This window comes from Danio rerio, chromosome 5, assembly GCF_049306965.1.
Source record: "Danio rerio strain Tuebingen ecotype United States chromosome 5, GRCz12tu, whole genome shotgun sequence".
In the NCBI taxonomy this organism is placed as follows: Eukaryota; Metazoa; Chordata; class Actinopteri; order Cypriniformes; family Danionidae; genus Danio; species Danio rerio.
In genome coordinates, this window is record NC_133180.1 from 21265658 (window position 1) to 21282729 (window position 17072).

The 17072-nt window shown below is 34.6% G+C and overlaps 1 protein-coding gene and 1 long non-coding RNA gene across 2 annotated transcripts; one reads left to right on the forward strand and one right to left on the reverse strand.

Annotated features, from left to right (window-relative positions):
• Positions 1–382: 382 nt before the first annotated feature.
• LOC141385796 (uncharacterized) lies at positions 383–16043 on the reverse strand. The gene is made up of 3 exons (XR_012406797.1): positions 15931–16043; positions 3976–4111; positions 383–3278 (listed from the first exon to the last, which is right to left on the reverse strand). It is a non-coding gene; the product is annotated as an uncharacterized lncRNA (long non-coding RNA).
• Positions 5869–9453, forward strand: LOC795147 (chemerin-like receptor 1). Its single transcript, XM_017356239.4, has 2 exons — positions 5869–6029; positions 7717–9453. Exon 2 carries the CDS (start codon positions 7727–7729, stop codon positions 8726–8728), a length of 1002 nt encoding a protein of 333 aa, XP_017211728.1. The 5' UTR covers positions 5869–6029; positions 7717–7726; the 3' UTR covers positions 8729–9453.
• Positions 16044–17072: the final 1029 nt, after the last annotated feature.

Below are 17072 nucleotides of genomic sequence, written 5' to 3' on the forward strand. Positions count from 1 at the left end.
GTATTTTCAAATCTCAGGTTTTTGGGTGACTGAAACTGAAAGGTTCTGAAAACGTTGATCAGGGTAAAAATGTTTAGAAACTCCAATGGGCTCTATGTACAGCTAGTTTTAAAGCCAATGATAAACTTCCAGTTTCATTTTAAAGACATGACAAAGAGAAATTGAATTTAATGCAGTGCTTCTTGTCCAATCTGAGACCCTCTTCATATCATATATCTAACAGGCTGTGAAGATCGCTGATTTTTTTTTAAAGAAATCAGATCTTTATCGTGACAATTTTGTAATGGAAAGACAGGTCAGCGGAGGCTCTTGTGCTGCCTGGCTGAAAATTCAAAGTCTGTGTGCATATAGCTGATTACAGTGTTTTTTTTTATTTTTTATTATGCATTAGCATTATGCATAATTTACAAATACAGCAAAAACAGGCATCAAACTGAAATTCCATAGATAATTGAAAAAAACAAACAAAAGGCAGACATTCACAAGACGCCAAAAAAGATTCATAATAGCTAATTCAGATTCATAATAGACAAAGCTTTATTTTTTATCGTTTTATATTTTTTTTTACAGTTTTGAGAGACTTCATTAACAGAATAAGTTTGTTGACAAATACTTTGCATAAAGGAGATTTTGAAAGTCTACATTCATTACAGTGTGGTGACGAAAGACTTTTTTGCCTCACGACATCATATTTTCTCCTTTCTGATTGGACAACACGGCTGGGTTCACACCAACTGAGGAAGATTGAGGTGAATTCTACCAGTCGGTGGCTAACGTGTCCACATCCTTTACGTCAGGGGCGGCCAACCCTGTTCCTGGAGAGCCACCTTCCTGCAGATTTCAGTTGCTACCCATATCAAACACACCTGAACCAATTAATTAGGACCTGAACACCACGTTATAATTACTGGCAGGTGTGTTTGATATGGGTTGCAACTGAAATCTGCAGGAAGGTGGCTCTCCAGGAACAGGGTTGGCCACCCCTGCTTTACATCGTGCAACATAAATTGGCCTCTGTGTGTGCGTTTGCATTGACCTTGTATTTAATCTACATGCAAAAACTTCACATTTTGTGTGACTCCAGCATAAATAAATTTTTTCTCTGCCTTCTTACTCGGCATGCCCTGTGAAATTAAAATAATTTTTCCTAGATGTTACAATCAGCATGTTAATTTTAGGGAAGTCTAAAAGCTACTGTGCTCCAAAACAGTGACACAATTTGCGTTTAAAAAATATAAATCTGATATAAACCACTGATCTACAGTTGAAATCTGAATTATTAAACCCTCTTTGAATTTGTTTTCCTGTTTTAAATATTTCCTAAATGATGTATAACAGAGCAAGGACATTTTTACAGTATGTCTGATAATTTTTTTTCTACTGGAGAAAGTCTGATTTGTTTTTATTACGATTAGAATAAAAGCATATTTAAATTTTTTAAAAGCCATTTAAAGGTCAAAATTATTAGCCCCCTTAAGTTATATATAATTTTTTGACAGTCCACCGAGCAAACCATCGTTATACAATAACTTGCCTATTCACCCTAAGCTGACTAGTTAACCAATTAACCTAGTTAAGCCTTTAAGTGTCGCTTTAAGCTTTATAGAAGTGTCTTGAAAAATATCTAGTCAAATATCATTAACTGTCATCATGACAAAGATAAAATAAATCAGTTATTAGAAATAAGTTATTAAAACTATTGTTTACAAATGTGTTCATCATCACATGAATATGCAAATTAGTAGCAGTAGATAGATGAATAGATCTATGCATCTTCATCGGTGTATTATTCACAGTGAAATAATCTGTTTCATTTTGTTTCAGGTTTTGCAAGATGTCTGATAATAGTTCTGAGAATGCAGACTATGATGCAATTATTTATAATTTCACAAGAACTGACAATTTTGAAGAAATACCTCAAATTCAATTTGTCAACAAAACCAACACATATCCTCACGGAATCAAGATGGCCTACTTTATTATATACTGTATCGCTCTCATCTTTGGCATCACCCTCAACTTCTCCGTCATTGTCTTCGGCTGCTACAAACATGAGTGCCTCTCGAAAGCTGCTATTTGGATCATGGCACTGGCAGCAACAAATTTAGCCTCCTGTGTATCTGTCGTGTTTCAGCTCCTGTATGTTTACAATGACTTTAATTGGAATTATGGGGATGTTAGCTGCAAGCTGTCATCTTATTTCACCTACTGCAGCATGTTCTCCACTGCAAGCATGCTCTGTCTTTGGAGCATCAGTTTTTTTTTCTTAGACAGCGAATGCTTCAAGAGCAAAAACTGTAACGTTATAATTTTATTCGCTTGTATTATTGCAGCAATCCTGGCATGCCCTTCGCTGTTATCAAGAAAGGTCAGAGAAGAACAGTGCATTGATGACTATGATTTTCATAAAAATATAGAAACTTTAGATAAAATCCAAACACTACAGACTGTAGTTGTCATGCGATTTCTCACTGGACTTTTGGGGCCAGCTTTGATAATATTTGTCAGCTGTCATGTGGTATCAAAAACAAAGAAATGTGAAACATGCATGAAGCAGGCCAAATTCATCTGTGCTATAGCGATCATCTACTTTGTGTGCTGGGCTCCACAAATTTTCTTGACTATGCTTCAGGCCACTGTAAGCAACATCCTGGGCTTAGATATGCTGGATTACGGTCTTCCAATAGCTACTATGCTTGCCATGAGCCACTGTTTTATAAGCCCACTCTTTTATCCGTTTCTGAGATGCAGCCTTACAATGGAGTGGGTGATACACGACACAAACCATCATAAGGATGATCAGCATGATAATGAGGAAAAAGTTGCCTTGAAGTATAGAAAGCAAAATGAGGTTTGATGTTGCAAGTTTAAAAAAAAGTAATGATAAATGTATAGGATATGTAGTATGCAAACTGATAATGTATACCGCATACATTTATTTCAGCTAAAAAGTGAACCGTTTCTTTAAAGACCAATACATCCTTTGCTTCAACCTCTTCACATTTACTCTTTCTACTTAGCAGCCACACACACTGCTAAAAGAAGCATTGCTAATGGAAAAATATTCAGCCATTTTTGTTTTCTGTTGTATACTATGTATTGTTTCTCTTTGAATGTACTATCGTTGCATTGCAGGAGTGAAATAATAGTTTCATTAGGCACAATATATATATATGGCAGAGTGGCTAAGAGGTTAGAATGTTTGCCTCACAGCAAGAAGGTCACTGGTGAATCCCGGCTGGACAAGGAAGCCTTTCTGTGTACTCTGCATGTCCTGTCTGGGTAAAGTAGGGATTAAGTCGAAGGAAAGTGAGTGAGTGAGAGGTATACAGTATATGTGTATGTTTAGAGAGATGTAAATAAGAGAATGAAGAACTATACATGTTTTTTTTACTGTATGTGTTTTGTATGTTTATGTAAAAGCTTATAGGATTATCTACCATTTAACCAAAACAATAAGTCAAGTTTTAAAATAAAAAATTACAATTATGTGTACATTATTCTCTTTACATTATTCTCTTCCATCGAATAGTAAAAAGGCTCAAAAGAGCTTACGCTTATAAAAACAAAAGAGAAAGAGAGTTAAAATAACACTGCAGCAAAATTAAAGTTCTGACTGAAGAGAATGATGAACTCCTGCTGTTAAAATACAGAATCGCTGAAGAAAAGCACAAAATCACAACTGACATCAGTCACAACCTGCTGTCCACACACACATGGGTATTCGTCCACACAAAAAGGCAGTATGAGGTAATTAAAAAATACATTTTTGAAAACTTTGGTTTGGCGAAGATTTTTAAAAGCACCAGGGTCTGTGTTTTTTTGAAAATGCGCATTTATTTTTTTGGCACCAGATGAAAGACAATCCTGTCTTGGTTGTTTAAACTAAATTTTAACCTTTTTTTTTTAGCTCGTATCTTTCTCTTTTGTCAATAGCAAATAGCAGAATCTTTGTATAAACAGGTGTCTGCCTACCTTGTTTTAGAGCCGGCTCTTGTGTTGGATGAGGAGTTATCTGAAGTTTCCAGTTCTGGGTTAATGCCCAGCAGCCTCCTTGGGACGTATCCCGGACAAGCCCCCAAATTGTTGGACTTTTCCTGGTTCTCCCAGGCTAAAACATCAGTCAGAGGCTTTAAATTAGTTTAATCAATTTAATTATTTGACAAATAAAGTGTTACAGAGCCCCAGGTGTCAGAGAACAGCCAAGATTGTGCAAAGCAGTGATCAAAGCAAAAGGTGGCTACTTCGAAGAACCTAGAAAATGACATATTTTCAGTTGTTTTACCCACTTTTTGTTATGTACATATTTCCACATGTCTTAATTCATAGTTTTGATGCCTACAGTGTGTACAGCGTGGGTTTCCTCCGGTTTCCCCCACAAGTCCAAAGACATGCGGTATAGGTGAATTGGGTAGGCTAAATTGTCCGTAGTATATATGTGTTAATAAGAATATATGGGTGTTTCCCAGTGATAGGTTGCAACTGCAAGGGTGTCCGCTGCATGAAACATATTCTGGATAAGTTGGCGGTTCATTCCGCTGTGGCGACCCCAGATTAATAAAGGGACTAAGCAAAAAAGAAAATGAATGAGTGAATGAAAATAAAGAAACCTCTTTGAATGAGAAGGTGTGTCCAAAGGTCTGAACCATATACATACACACACACACACACACACACACACACACACACACACACATACACAAACACACACACACTTGAAGTCAGAATTATTATAAGTAATAGAATTATTAAAAAATTATTATTATATTTTTAAAATATTTCCCAAATTATGTTTAACAGAGTAAGGAATTTTTCACAGTATGTCTGATAATATTTTTTTGTCTGGAGAAAGTCTTATTTGTTTTATTTTGGCTAGAATAAAAACAGTTTTTATTTTTTTACAAACCATTTTAAGGTCAAAATTATTAGCCCCTTTAAACTAGATACTTTTTTCGATTGTCTACAGAACAAACCATCATTATACAATAACTTGCCTAATTACACCAACCTGCCTAGTTAAGCCTTTAAATGTCCCTTTAAGCTGTATAGAAGTGTCCTGAAAAAGATCATCATGGCAAAGATAAAATAATTCAGTTATTAGAAAAGAGTTATTAAAACTATTATGATCAGAATTATTTACACACACACACACACACACACACACACACACACACACACACACACACACACACACACACACACACACACACACACACACACACACACACACACACACACACACAAAAGGTTAACCAAAAACAGCCAAAAACTTATTCTACCCTTCTGGAAAAATAAGTATTTTCCCTCTTTTTATCTGTGGCTCAAGTGAACTTACAAAGACACTCCATTATACTGTAGAAGGAATGCAATACTAATTACAGAACGAGAAAATTCCTCTAAATTTTCTAAAACATTAGAACTATTCATGAGATACTTGGACGGGGGAGGCTGAACAGAGTTTTTGTAGTATCCCGAAGTAGACTGCACCAACAGCAAAAAAACATTTGGGTAGGTGGTGCATGGGACACTGCGATTTTCCATTTTTTTTACATTCTGTTTCTGTGATCTCTTTATGTCCCCTCAGGCATCACAATAATGAAGATGCTTTAAGGAATTTGGCTGTTAATATTAATCTAGCTTGGCCATTTTCCCCACAAGACCTCAGCCTGCTGAACTGTGCTTGAAGACAGCTATATATAATCTCCTGCAGTATATACAAGCTGATGGAGCTATTGCTGTTAAAAACTTGTTTTTATGGGTGGCAGTTTTTTTAAACATTAAATGTCTTGCAGAATATAACACGTCTTTGTTTAAGAGTGGTTGCGTAACAGATTTATTCCAATGAGAGTTTGACTGCTTGTGGACTTTGTCCAACATGTTCTGCAGCTCAAATTGCAATGATGTGGGCTGTACTGTAAAATAGAAACCTAAATACTCAATGAGCTTTTTACTTTCACATTCAGCAGACGATTCTCTGAGAAGGACACGGTCTTCTGATTTTCTTCACTCTGCTTTTTTTGCTAACAAAGGTAAGAACATTTTGTAGAAAATACGCAGAATAAAAATCATTCAGATCAAGAACTTTTTGCAAGCATGAAGATGTCATTTGATTTTAAATTTAAATTGGTGTGCAAAAAAACACAGTAAAACATGCCTGTCCTGCATGCAGTGCTGTTTTGCAAGCATTGCTTTTTTGTATTCTAGTAGTGTATCTAATGACTTCCACAGATTACAGTATATTGTAAGGTATTTAAATGCATCAATCATTTACCAAAGTGTAAGAATTACCCTGTAACTAAAATAACAGGAGATATTTGTATAAGGTATTTATGTTTGAGGACTTTATTCAACAGTAGAGCATTGCATGCTGTTGCACCATTTGAAGAGAGAATTAATCACATACAGATTCACATGGCATAAACATATGCTTTTAACTAACACGATCAAATCCAGCATTTTATTCTTTTTGTGCAATTTCTGGTAACACACTGGAATAATGTTTCATTAGTTAATGAAAGTTATTGCATTTACCAACATGAACAAACAAAGAACGATACATTTATTACAGTATTTGCTCATGTTAGTTAATGTTAGGTTAATGAAAATAAAGTTTTTCATTGTTAGTTTATGTTCACTTACAGTGCTTTAATGTTAACAAGCATGAGTTCTGATGTTAAGAATACTTAAGTAAATGTTGAACTAAAATTAAATTTTAATTACGAGAACAAGTATTGTTTATTATTAGTACATGTAAAAAAAAATGCATCTCACTTTACAATAAGGTTTAATGAGATAATGTAAGTTTATCTCATGAAGCCTCACAGTAAATGAGACACATTTTTGTTTATGCTGCAACATTTGACCTATCTAGGGGTTATTTATACTCTTTAAATTGGTAAACACATGCTGGCAATTTTGTAAAGTATACCTTGCATGTGTGCAACTGTATGTTTGTATTTTGAATCTTTTGATTGATTTCGATTTATTCATATATTTGCATATCTAATGTTAATAAGCTGATATCAAGCCACATCTGATACATTGTCTGACCAATCCAACTGTATTTTTATTAATTTTTTTTTTTTTTACAAAAAATTCAATTGCAGTTTAATTGTGCTTTTTTAGGCTGTGTGTGAAAACATTGAATATCAATTATTAATCCTTTATCTATTATCTTTATATAACTAATATTAATAATGCATGATTATAAGTCTATCTGATAAGTTAATATAGAGTTTACCGTTAAATTTACAACATTAAGGGGAAAAAGAAATATAACTGTATATCATCCTCCATCTAGTGGACAAATCAGGAACAGCACATCAACAGCACACTGTACTTTGCACATTTTCCTAGTTATTTCACCATTTCACAAGTCGGTTGATTGTCGATATGCATGTATTTTGATAGAACATGTTAACGCAGTGTAGACGATGCGATTAGATACATTTTGATAGTGTTTTACCTGTGGAAATATAAAAAGTAACCACAAGGTGTACCCGTGATCAGATGTCAAGTGCACTACTAGAAAAATCGTCTAGAAATCCTTTGTGTTTGATGTTATTTAATTGACTGACACAGATACAGCTGTTAGTGTTGTATAGCACTAAACATTACATGAATATGCAAATTAGTGAACAACTAATAGATCTTTATCCGTGCATCTTCATCAGTGTATCATTCATCAGTGAAATAATCTGTTTCCTTTTGTTTCAGGCTTTACAAGATGTCTGTAAATAGCACTGAGAGTATAGACTATGATATAATCATTGAGAAACTTAAGACCATCAATGAAAACCAAGTAAGTCTGCCTATCAACATAACCAAACCAAAAGACATCCGTCATGAGGTCGGGATGGCCTACTTTATTATATACTGTATCATTCTCATCCATGGCATCACCCTCAACTTCTCCATCATTGTCTTCGGCTGCTGCAAACACAAGAGTCTCCCGAAAGCTGCTATTTGGATCATGGCATTGGCAGCAACACATTTAGCCTCCTGTGTATCTGTCGTGTTTCAGCTCCTGTATGTTTACAATGACTTTAATTGGAATTATGGGGATGTTAGCTGCAAGCTGTCATCCTATTTCACCTACGGCAGCATGTTCTCCACTGCAAGCATGCTCAGTCTCTGGAGCATCAGTTCTATTTTTTCAAACAGCGCATGCTTCAACAAGAGCAAGAACTGTAACGTCATTCTGATTTCATTCGCCTGGACCATTGCAGCAATCCTGGCATGCCCTTCGCTGTTTTCAAGAGAGGTTAGAGAAAAACAGTGCATTGATGACTATGATTTGGACGACAATTCAGAAACTGCAGATGGCATCAAAAGGCTACAGACTGTAGTTGTCATGCGATTTCTCACTGGACTTTTGTTGCCAGCTTTGATAATATTTGTCAGCTGTTGTGTGGCATCAAAAACAAGAAAATGTAAATTGTGCAAGAAGCAGGCAGAGATCATCTTTGCTATAAAGATCATCTACTTTGTGTGCTGGGCTCCTCAAATTTTCTTAACTATGCTTCAGGCCACTGTAAGCAACAGCCTGGGCTTAGATATGCTGAATTATGGGCTGCCAGCAGTTACTATGCTTGCCATGTGCCATTGTTTTATCAGCCCACTCTTTTATGTATTTCTGGGACGCAGCCTTAAAATGGAGTGGATGATACACGACCCGTATGAGGATCATAGGCGTAGTGATGGGGAAAGCCTTCCCTTGAATAATTAGAAGTCAAATGAGGTTTGATGTTGCAAGTTTTAAAACAAGAAATGATAAAAGTATAGGATATATAGTATGCAAACTGATACTGAATACCTTATACATTTTTTTTCAGCTAGAAAGTGAACTGTTTCTTTAAAGACTAAAGCATCCTTTGCTTCGACCTCTTCACATTTATTGTTTTCACTTAGCAGCCACACACACTGCCAAAATAAGCATTGCTAATGTAAAAAATGTTCAGCCATTTATTTTTTGTTGTATTCTATGTATTGTTTCTCTTTGGATGTACTATTGTTGCATTGAAAGGGTGACATAATACTTATATATATATATATATATATATATATATATATATATATATATATATGGCACAGTGGCTAAGAGGTCAGAATGTTTGCCAAGAAAGTCACTGGTGAGTCCCGGCTGGAAGAGGAAGGCTTTCTTTGTGGACTTTGCATGTCCTCTCTGTGTAAAGCAGAGAATAAGTTGAAGGAAAGTGGGTGAGTAAGTGAGTTAGAGGTATCTATGTATATATAGAAAATTAGATGTTAGATGTAAATAAGAGAATGAAGGACATTTTTTTTTTTACTGTATGCGTTTTGTATGTTTATGTAAAAGCTTATAAGAGTAACTTCCATTTAACCGAAATATTAAGTCAAGAGTTTTAAAAAATTGTACAATTATGTGTACATTATTCTCTTCCGTTGAATATTAAAAAGGCTTGAAAGAGCGTACACTAATGAAACCAATGTTTTTTTTATTAATTTTTTTAAGCATTTTAAGACTATACACATTGTAATATATTAACACAAATTATAACAAATAATAAGATTATATAATGGTTTAAAATAAATATAAAATATACTAATATACTATACTAATACTATAGTAATATACTATACTATATACAGCTTAATTGTTTTATGTTCAATCCACTTAAATGTGTAAAAACCAATAAGTTAACTTAAATTGTTCGACACAAATCACCATTTTTTAAAAGTGTATGAGCACTTTTACCTGAAGTACAGTCAGCAAATATGTTCTGTGAAAGAAGAGTATTGACCTTATTCTTTGAGATTGAAAATCTTTTTAGTTCAAGAATTCCAGTCTCGGTGACGAAGTGGCGCAGTAAGTAGTGCTGTCGCCTCACAGCAAGAAGGTCGCTGGGTCGACCCTCGGCTCAGTTGGCATTTGTGTGGAGTTTGCATGTTCTCCCTGCGTTCGCGTGGGTTTCCTCTGGGTGCTCCGGTTTCTCCCACAGTCCAAAGACATGCAGTACAGGTGAATTGGGTAGGCTAAATTGTCTGTACTGTATGTGTAGTGTAGTGTGTGTGTGAATGAATGTTTCCCATAGACGTGTTGTGGCTGGAAGGGCAAATCCTGTGTAAAATGTGCTGGGTAAGTTGGCGGTTCATTCTGCTGTGGCCACCCTGGATTAATAAAGGGACTAAGCCGAAAAAAAAGAATGAATGAATGAATTCCGGTCTCATTCACTTCCATTCAAATTTAGATGTTAAAAACAGTTAGTTACACTGCTTGATGTTGCAAACTGATATTTTCTCATTATATTATTCTGCTTTGTCTGTATTGTCATGAACACACTTGTTTGTAGAGCAAGTAGTTTGACAGTTTTTGCCGTTTATTATTCCTTGTAATTTCTCCCATAGGCAACTGAATTGCAAAAACGAGCGCACTTCCGCATTGAAGAATAAGGTCAATAGCTTCCTGCCTCTTTTCTTGTCAAAAACTCTAAATATGATATATGATGAAATGAATCTAAGAATGGTCTTGGAAATAAAAATCTGCCAGTGAAAAAGCCTCTGAATAGTTTGAGAGGATCATCCCACCTACATATAGAAAGAGCAGTGATGTGTGAGAACTCAACAATTTGTGCAGAATCTCAAAGCCCCAGAATCCAAGGAATGTAAGCATTGAGTATATGCATTCATCCTCATAATCAAGAACCATAGATATTTACATTAGATGTAGCCTGCCCTGTTGTTGTCTATTGGAGGGAATGTGTTTACAGAGCCGCCATTTTAGTACAGGGTAGAAATTAAGGATGCAACGATTAGAAATTAGGGTTGTACGATTATAGTTTGAGGAATAATCACGGTTATCACGATTATCATGCTTTTTTTTTTTTTCCATTTTAAAATACTAAATCACATGAAAAATACTTATATTTTAAAGTGTTATTTATCACTGCTCAGTGATATAATCCATCCATCTTTGGAAAAAAGTGAAAAATGCTTTTGGCATTTAAACATAAGTAATAATTTTACACTGAAAATAAATGACCGAACTAAAATAAATAAATAAATAGTTTTGTCTAATGTAAATTTAAGCATCATATTAGTTAAGTATTTCCCTTTAAATAAAACAAATGTAGTCAAAGACTAGGGCTGTGTATTGACAAGGGCTTCACGGTATGATACATATCACGATACAATATATACTGTTATAAATATTGTGATATATTGCAATAGTTTGTATTAGTATGTGTGTCTTTAGATTGACAACTTGATAAAGTCAGCAGATCAATTAAAATTACAATTGCAATTTATCTTCTATTCATTTCAATCCATTAGAACTGCACAGTGCGACTGAACAGAGAACTCACTAAAATGTATTAAACGCATATTGTTATTAAACACTTAAGTAAAATGTATATGCCACTAAAGTCACAAATAAATGAAATAAACAATTCATAAAATTAAAGCAAGTAAAACAAAAATTAAATGCATCAAGTAAACATAAAACTGGAACATAAAACAGTGCCCTAATATGGGGTAAACTATTAGAAACTAACAGTGCGACTGACAGCATCGTGAACATTTTGCTGTGAAAACCGGTCGCGCATAGGTAAATTGATTGAAAAATAAGTGAAACATTTTACATGCAACATGACTGCCAGCTGTGCTGCTACAGTCTTGTTTGACGTGTTGTCTGTTCAACGACAGGTCCTTCCATTTTATGCCCCATTCCTCCTTTGCAGTTTTCAGTAACTCTGCAATGTTAGTTGAGGTAGACGGAAGCTTGTTAATGATGTTATCCAGTGTAGTTTGCCTTGAATCAAGAGGTTTCGTTTTGAGGTCGCAGTGCCGCTAATTCATCTGTGTGGTATCTTGTTAAGTGATAACGCAAGTTTGTATTGTTTCCTGAATATTTTAAGGTAGATTTGCAAAGCTTGCAAATGGCATTTTTTGTCTAATTCATTACTCTGGTATAGTGTTAAAACCAAAGCTCTAAAAGCTGGACGTGCCTTTATATTTTCCACCATGCTTACTCTTGCTTGCTTCTGATACCGTACTACTTAGCGTATTGTTGATAGCGAGTTAGCGACATCTATTGGAGCGGAGGAGGAGGTTGTTTGGCACAACTAAAATCGATACTTCAGGTTGGACCATCAATACACTATCGTGAAAGAAATTATCGCGATAGTTAGATATATCGATATTTTTGCACTGCCCTATGAAAGACTGCAGAACCTCTGTCTAAAAGGCACTACCATTTTTCAATGGAAGTCAATGGAGGAATATACAACGCAGTCAGATATTTTGCCGAACAGATCCGCCACTTTTGGCGCTCATAAACAATCATAAAGCTCTCGTGCTGCTGCAATGAGGAGGTCTGCTGAAGGCGCGCAGCTGTCATGCTGTGAGGAGTTTGCGTCTTTAATAAACTACGGCAGTTTGCGATCACTGAACAGTAAGAATGATTAATAAATCCATATGAAACAGCCCCTTAAAAGTCACGTCTCGCTTTCGGGCTTTGGCGCGTTTCGCACTCACACACAAGCGTACCGCGCCAAAGCCCAAGTGATCCGCGCTCAGGCACACCTCTTCCAACCGGGCCAGGGCCGGCCAAGTGAACCGTGCTTGAGCCCGATTCAGCGCACTCACACTTCTCAAACGATCCGGGAAACGGGCCTGGGCACGGTACGGATGGCATAGTGTGAGTAGGCCCTCAGTTGCAGCAGTTTTGTTCCATGCAGAAACACGGTGTTAAGAAGCCTTTCAATTAATTAACCATGACAAATTAAACTGCGGTTAATAGTGAAATCGGTTAAGTCGGTTGATTGTTGCATCCCTAGTAGAAATTAATGCCAGATCAAGGTGCAGTGGAGGACAGTGGCCATCCTAAGCCAGAGATATACACATATATGCATATATCTATGCTTAAGAGTTTTCCCGATGGTCAGTATGCAAATATTTTTTTAAATTACGAAAATGATAATTTTATATTACTTTTCTACATCGATGGATAAGTGACTTCATGGGCATTGCAGTCAAAGAGTGTGTGTTTGTGTGCATGGAAATGTATTATCCTCCCTCCCAATTTAATTGGATCTAATCCATGTCTTCAAACACACCCCCTCTCCTGCTTTTACTTCTCATTCTAACACAGGGAGCGATTCGTTTGTTAATGAATCTCCATTATGAAAAACTCATTAACTTAGCCGACAATAATACAAGTTTCTGGTACAGCAGCGTCATGTTACATTTCATATACATTGTTGGCTTATTTTATTCAACAAAACTAGGATAAGCCTGGTATTTAGTGCAAGTTTGTGCTACTTTGCCTTATGGTGAACGCAGTGACTGTATTATCATCAATAACATTACTTGTTAAGCACAAAAGTTCATAACATACAAAAGTGTAAACTGTAAAAATGTAATACTAAATCTTAAAATGTTCTGCCTTCGTGCTTCGTTTTCTTTGTTTGCTCTTTACTACACCTGTACACAGCGCTAAAGTCAAGCATCTTCAGATTGGCACAGTGTCTTGACAAGTGCAGTTGAGTGACATTTGTCTTGATAGCACTGTACAAAACTGGCGGCGCTATTGACGCATGCTCAGGGTTCGTATGAGGTATCTAGTGTATATATCTATGATTAAGAACAAACAGAAATGTAACAGAGATTAGTTTTTTCTTTACAATACAAGAGAAGCAAGTTTTGTCATCTAAGACAGTGCAAAGGTATTTATAGGTTAAAAAAAAAAACTCAATGACTGTGCCTTGCCTTGCAATAATTAATAAGAGTTTAATATCTTCTTTCTGGATTTAGTAAAGAACATACACTTTGTTTTATCAGTATTTAAAGATTTAAACCAAGCAAAGATTGCTGAACAGCATCAAAAGCCACCTAAAGTTTAGCCTGCGTCTCGATATAAGCAGCACAATTAATGTGTCATTAGAATAAAGGTGAACATTTGCAACTTGCACAATTTGGCAGAGATTATTAATATATATTATATACAAAATAATAAAGGCCCTAATACAGAGGCTTTTGACACTTTATTACCAACTGCAAAGGCAAAGATTCAACACCCTCAGCTTGCATCCACTGCTGACTGTTCAACAAATAATTGGCAAACCAAAGCCCACAGTCTTTTGTGATAACCCAATGTTAAAGGTGCCATATACTGCATTGGTTTATTAAGTAAAATTGTTCTCTGACATCTACATAGGTTTATGGCTAAGGTAAGTAAAAAAAATGTCCAGAAATGGTTTTATAAGCTCATTTATTACTCTATTAAATGGTTTTTTTCAATCACGTGGTTCTGGTGACATGCAAAATTCAGATGGAGTGGAGAAAGTAAAAAAAATAATGAATGTGAGACATAGAGGAAAGTACCTACTTTTGTGATTTATACTATATTTTAAAGGACATATGAATAGAAAATAACCACATATGTTGGGCATAATCCCTATATCATGAAGAGGGCTGAGTTTTCTTCTTAACTAAAATATATTAGCCTGTCATCGAATTGGTAGATACTGTATAAGCTATAAAATTGCATGAAAAAATACTATAGGAAATACTGTAGTGTTTGGAAGCATAATAGATGATTACTTGAATTAAATTGTTGTAGTAATTATATTGTTGCTGTGGTACAACACAACTGTAGTAATAAACAATTTATTTAATAGGTGCCATTACAAAGCACCAGCTTACACTAACGGTACAGTATTTATTAGTTTATCGGTTTACTATACTACAGTATTCTGTAGCATTCATTAACAAGGATTTGTACACAAGATAAACTTTACTATGAGGTTCAAAAACATGTTTATTATAAGTTACTATAGTTTTCTCATGCAGATATCTCCCAGACATCATGAAATAACAGATGAAAGCATACAAAAGTGTAGAAGCATAGTCTACGTAATTAATTTATTTTTGTAAAGGAAAAAAAAATGGCATTGGTGGATTGACAAGATTTAGGATGGTTTTGAAATGTTAATTTTATATGTAATTTATTTAACAAAACATAACTTTGAGCTCCTACTCCATTCTGGTGAAGGAAAGTTGTATCAAAATCTGATTCCCCTATACATGCACACGCATCACACAATGCTCGCAGCTAAACTCACAGCAGTTTATCATGACACTTTTAAAGACAATTTTTTCCCGCAATTGACAGCAAGAACATACAATACAATGTCTGGTTGACAAGCAGCACCTAATTATGTTTAAAAGAATTTAAAATGCCAAATGTGATGAATTTATATCCCATTTCAAAAGTAAAACATAGTCTAATAGGTAGTGTAATCTGCACAACATTTAGTGTAGTGTGTGGGTGAGAGGGGGTATTTTCAATGTGATCCGGTGTGGTTCTGGGGGGTATTCCATAAATCAAGCTTACAGAAAAAAACAGGCTTATTTTGGTAAATAGGGTTTATTAATGGCGGATTCGGTTTCATAAATCAAATTTACGATAGTTCAAACTTAGTTACTCTGGCAACTTCTGCTGGGAAACTAGCCTGGTCCAGGCAGGCTAACTTTCAGGCTAAGCCTTAAATTCAAGCTTAACCACAGTAATATTAACATTCACCTGCCATAATCTGATGCCATTTTAATTAATTTAACCTCTTAATAATGATTAAAACTTTATAGTCACTTAATAGCAATATATATATATATATATATATATATATATATATATATATATATATATATATATATATATAATTTTTATATATATAATTATTTTCTACAGGATGCTTTACAATAATATATTTATGCATATACATTAGATTATTCAGTACCAATGCAAAGTTTGGAATATATATATATATATATATATATATAAACAAATATATAATATAAACAATATACTAATATATAAAATATATATAATATAAACAAAATATAAACAAAATACGAATATATAATATAAACAAAATACATAACTAAACATACCTTATGTCTCTTCATCGTGGAGATGAATAAATGTATCATCTGTAAATCATGCAGTTTGCGTCCGGAGGCGAGTTTGATCGTGCCTCGTGGTGTTGTTGCACAGTAACGTAAACAATTTGGGGCCTGCGTTTTCAAAATAAAAGTCCCACCGAATTAGGTTGTACGTTTTCTGACAACACTAACGACAAAACAATAATACTTCTTTGTTTCCATTTTAAGTACGGTCTGTTTACTTGCTGGTCATTTCTCATGCTTAAGGAATCAAACCAACACTTCAGATCATAAAAAACTGTAAAATTGTTATATAAATACATTAGAGCAAGCAAACGAATGTGAGCCTGGGACTCAAAGCATTGTAGTGAAAGAAATAACTTTTGTTAATTTTAATGTCACATTAAAATACCAAGAACAACACTTTTTTTCAGGATGGGTAAAAATAAAGCATTAAGTCGAATCTACGTCGTATTTTTTATCTGGATTGTGGTAGCACAACCTTAAAAAAAAAAAAAAAAAGATTTGTTTCAGTTCTTTTCAATGGAAGTTCCCCAAACCTGAAGTTCAACCCATAATTTGAAACTCAGTGGCCGTGCAGAAAAAAAATATATGGATATGTATTTTTTTTATTATTGCTGCTGTAATAGATAAAATATAAATATAGCATTTTATACTGTATGTTAACTTAGGTGTATCATTACAATTGTCTTGGCAATAGAGAAGGAGAGAATAGAAGTTGACCCATGAGAAAATGTCTGTAAGATTTGAGCAGATTGATTTTAATTTTTGAATGATTTTATAGACACTTGATTTTAATGCTCACATTTATACAATATTGACTTGAATATAATTGGATTGTGCTTTATATGCTGTAACTGCTAACATTTCATGTTGATCGTATTACTTTTGACACCAAAGAAAATATTGTCACAGCATAGTAAGTAGGCCATCTATTTTTTTTATGGATTACTGCACTTTTTCATGAATATGAATATGATTATGATGATGATAATGATGATGATTACCGTATTATTATCTCAATACAGAAATATTTCAAATCAATTATACAATTTGTTTATTATATTATTTATATCTTTGTGGGACGTTACATTCTCTCGAGTCGCACTGCCCCCCCAAACACACATGTG

Excerpts from the sequence above, each read along its gene's own strand:
- LOC795147 (XM_017356239.4), top strand. The coding sequence starts at position 7,727 with ATGTCTGTAAATAGCACTGAGAGTATAGACTATGATATAATCATTGAG.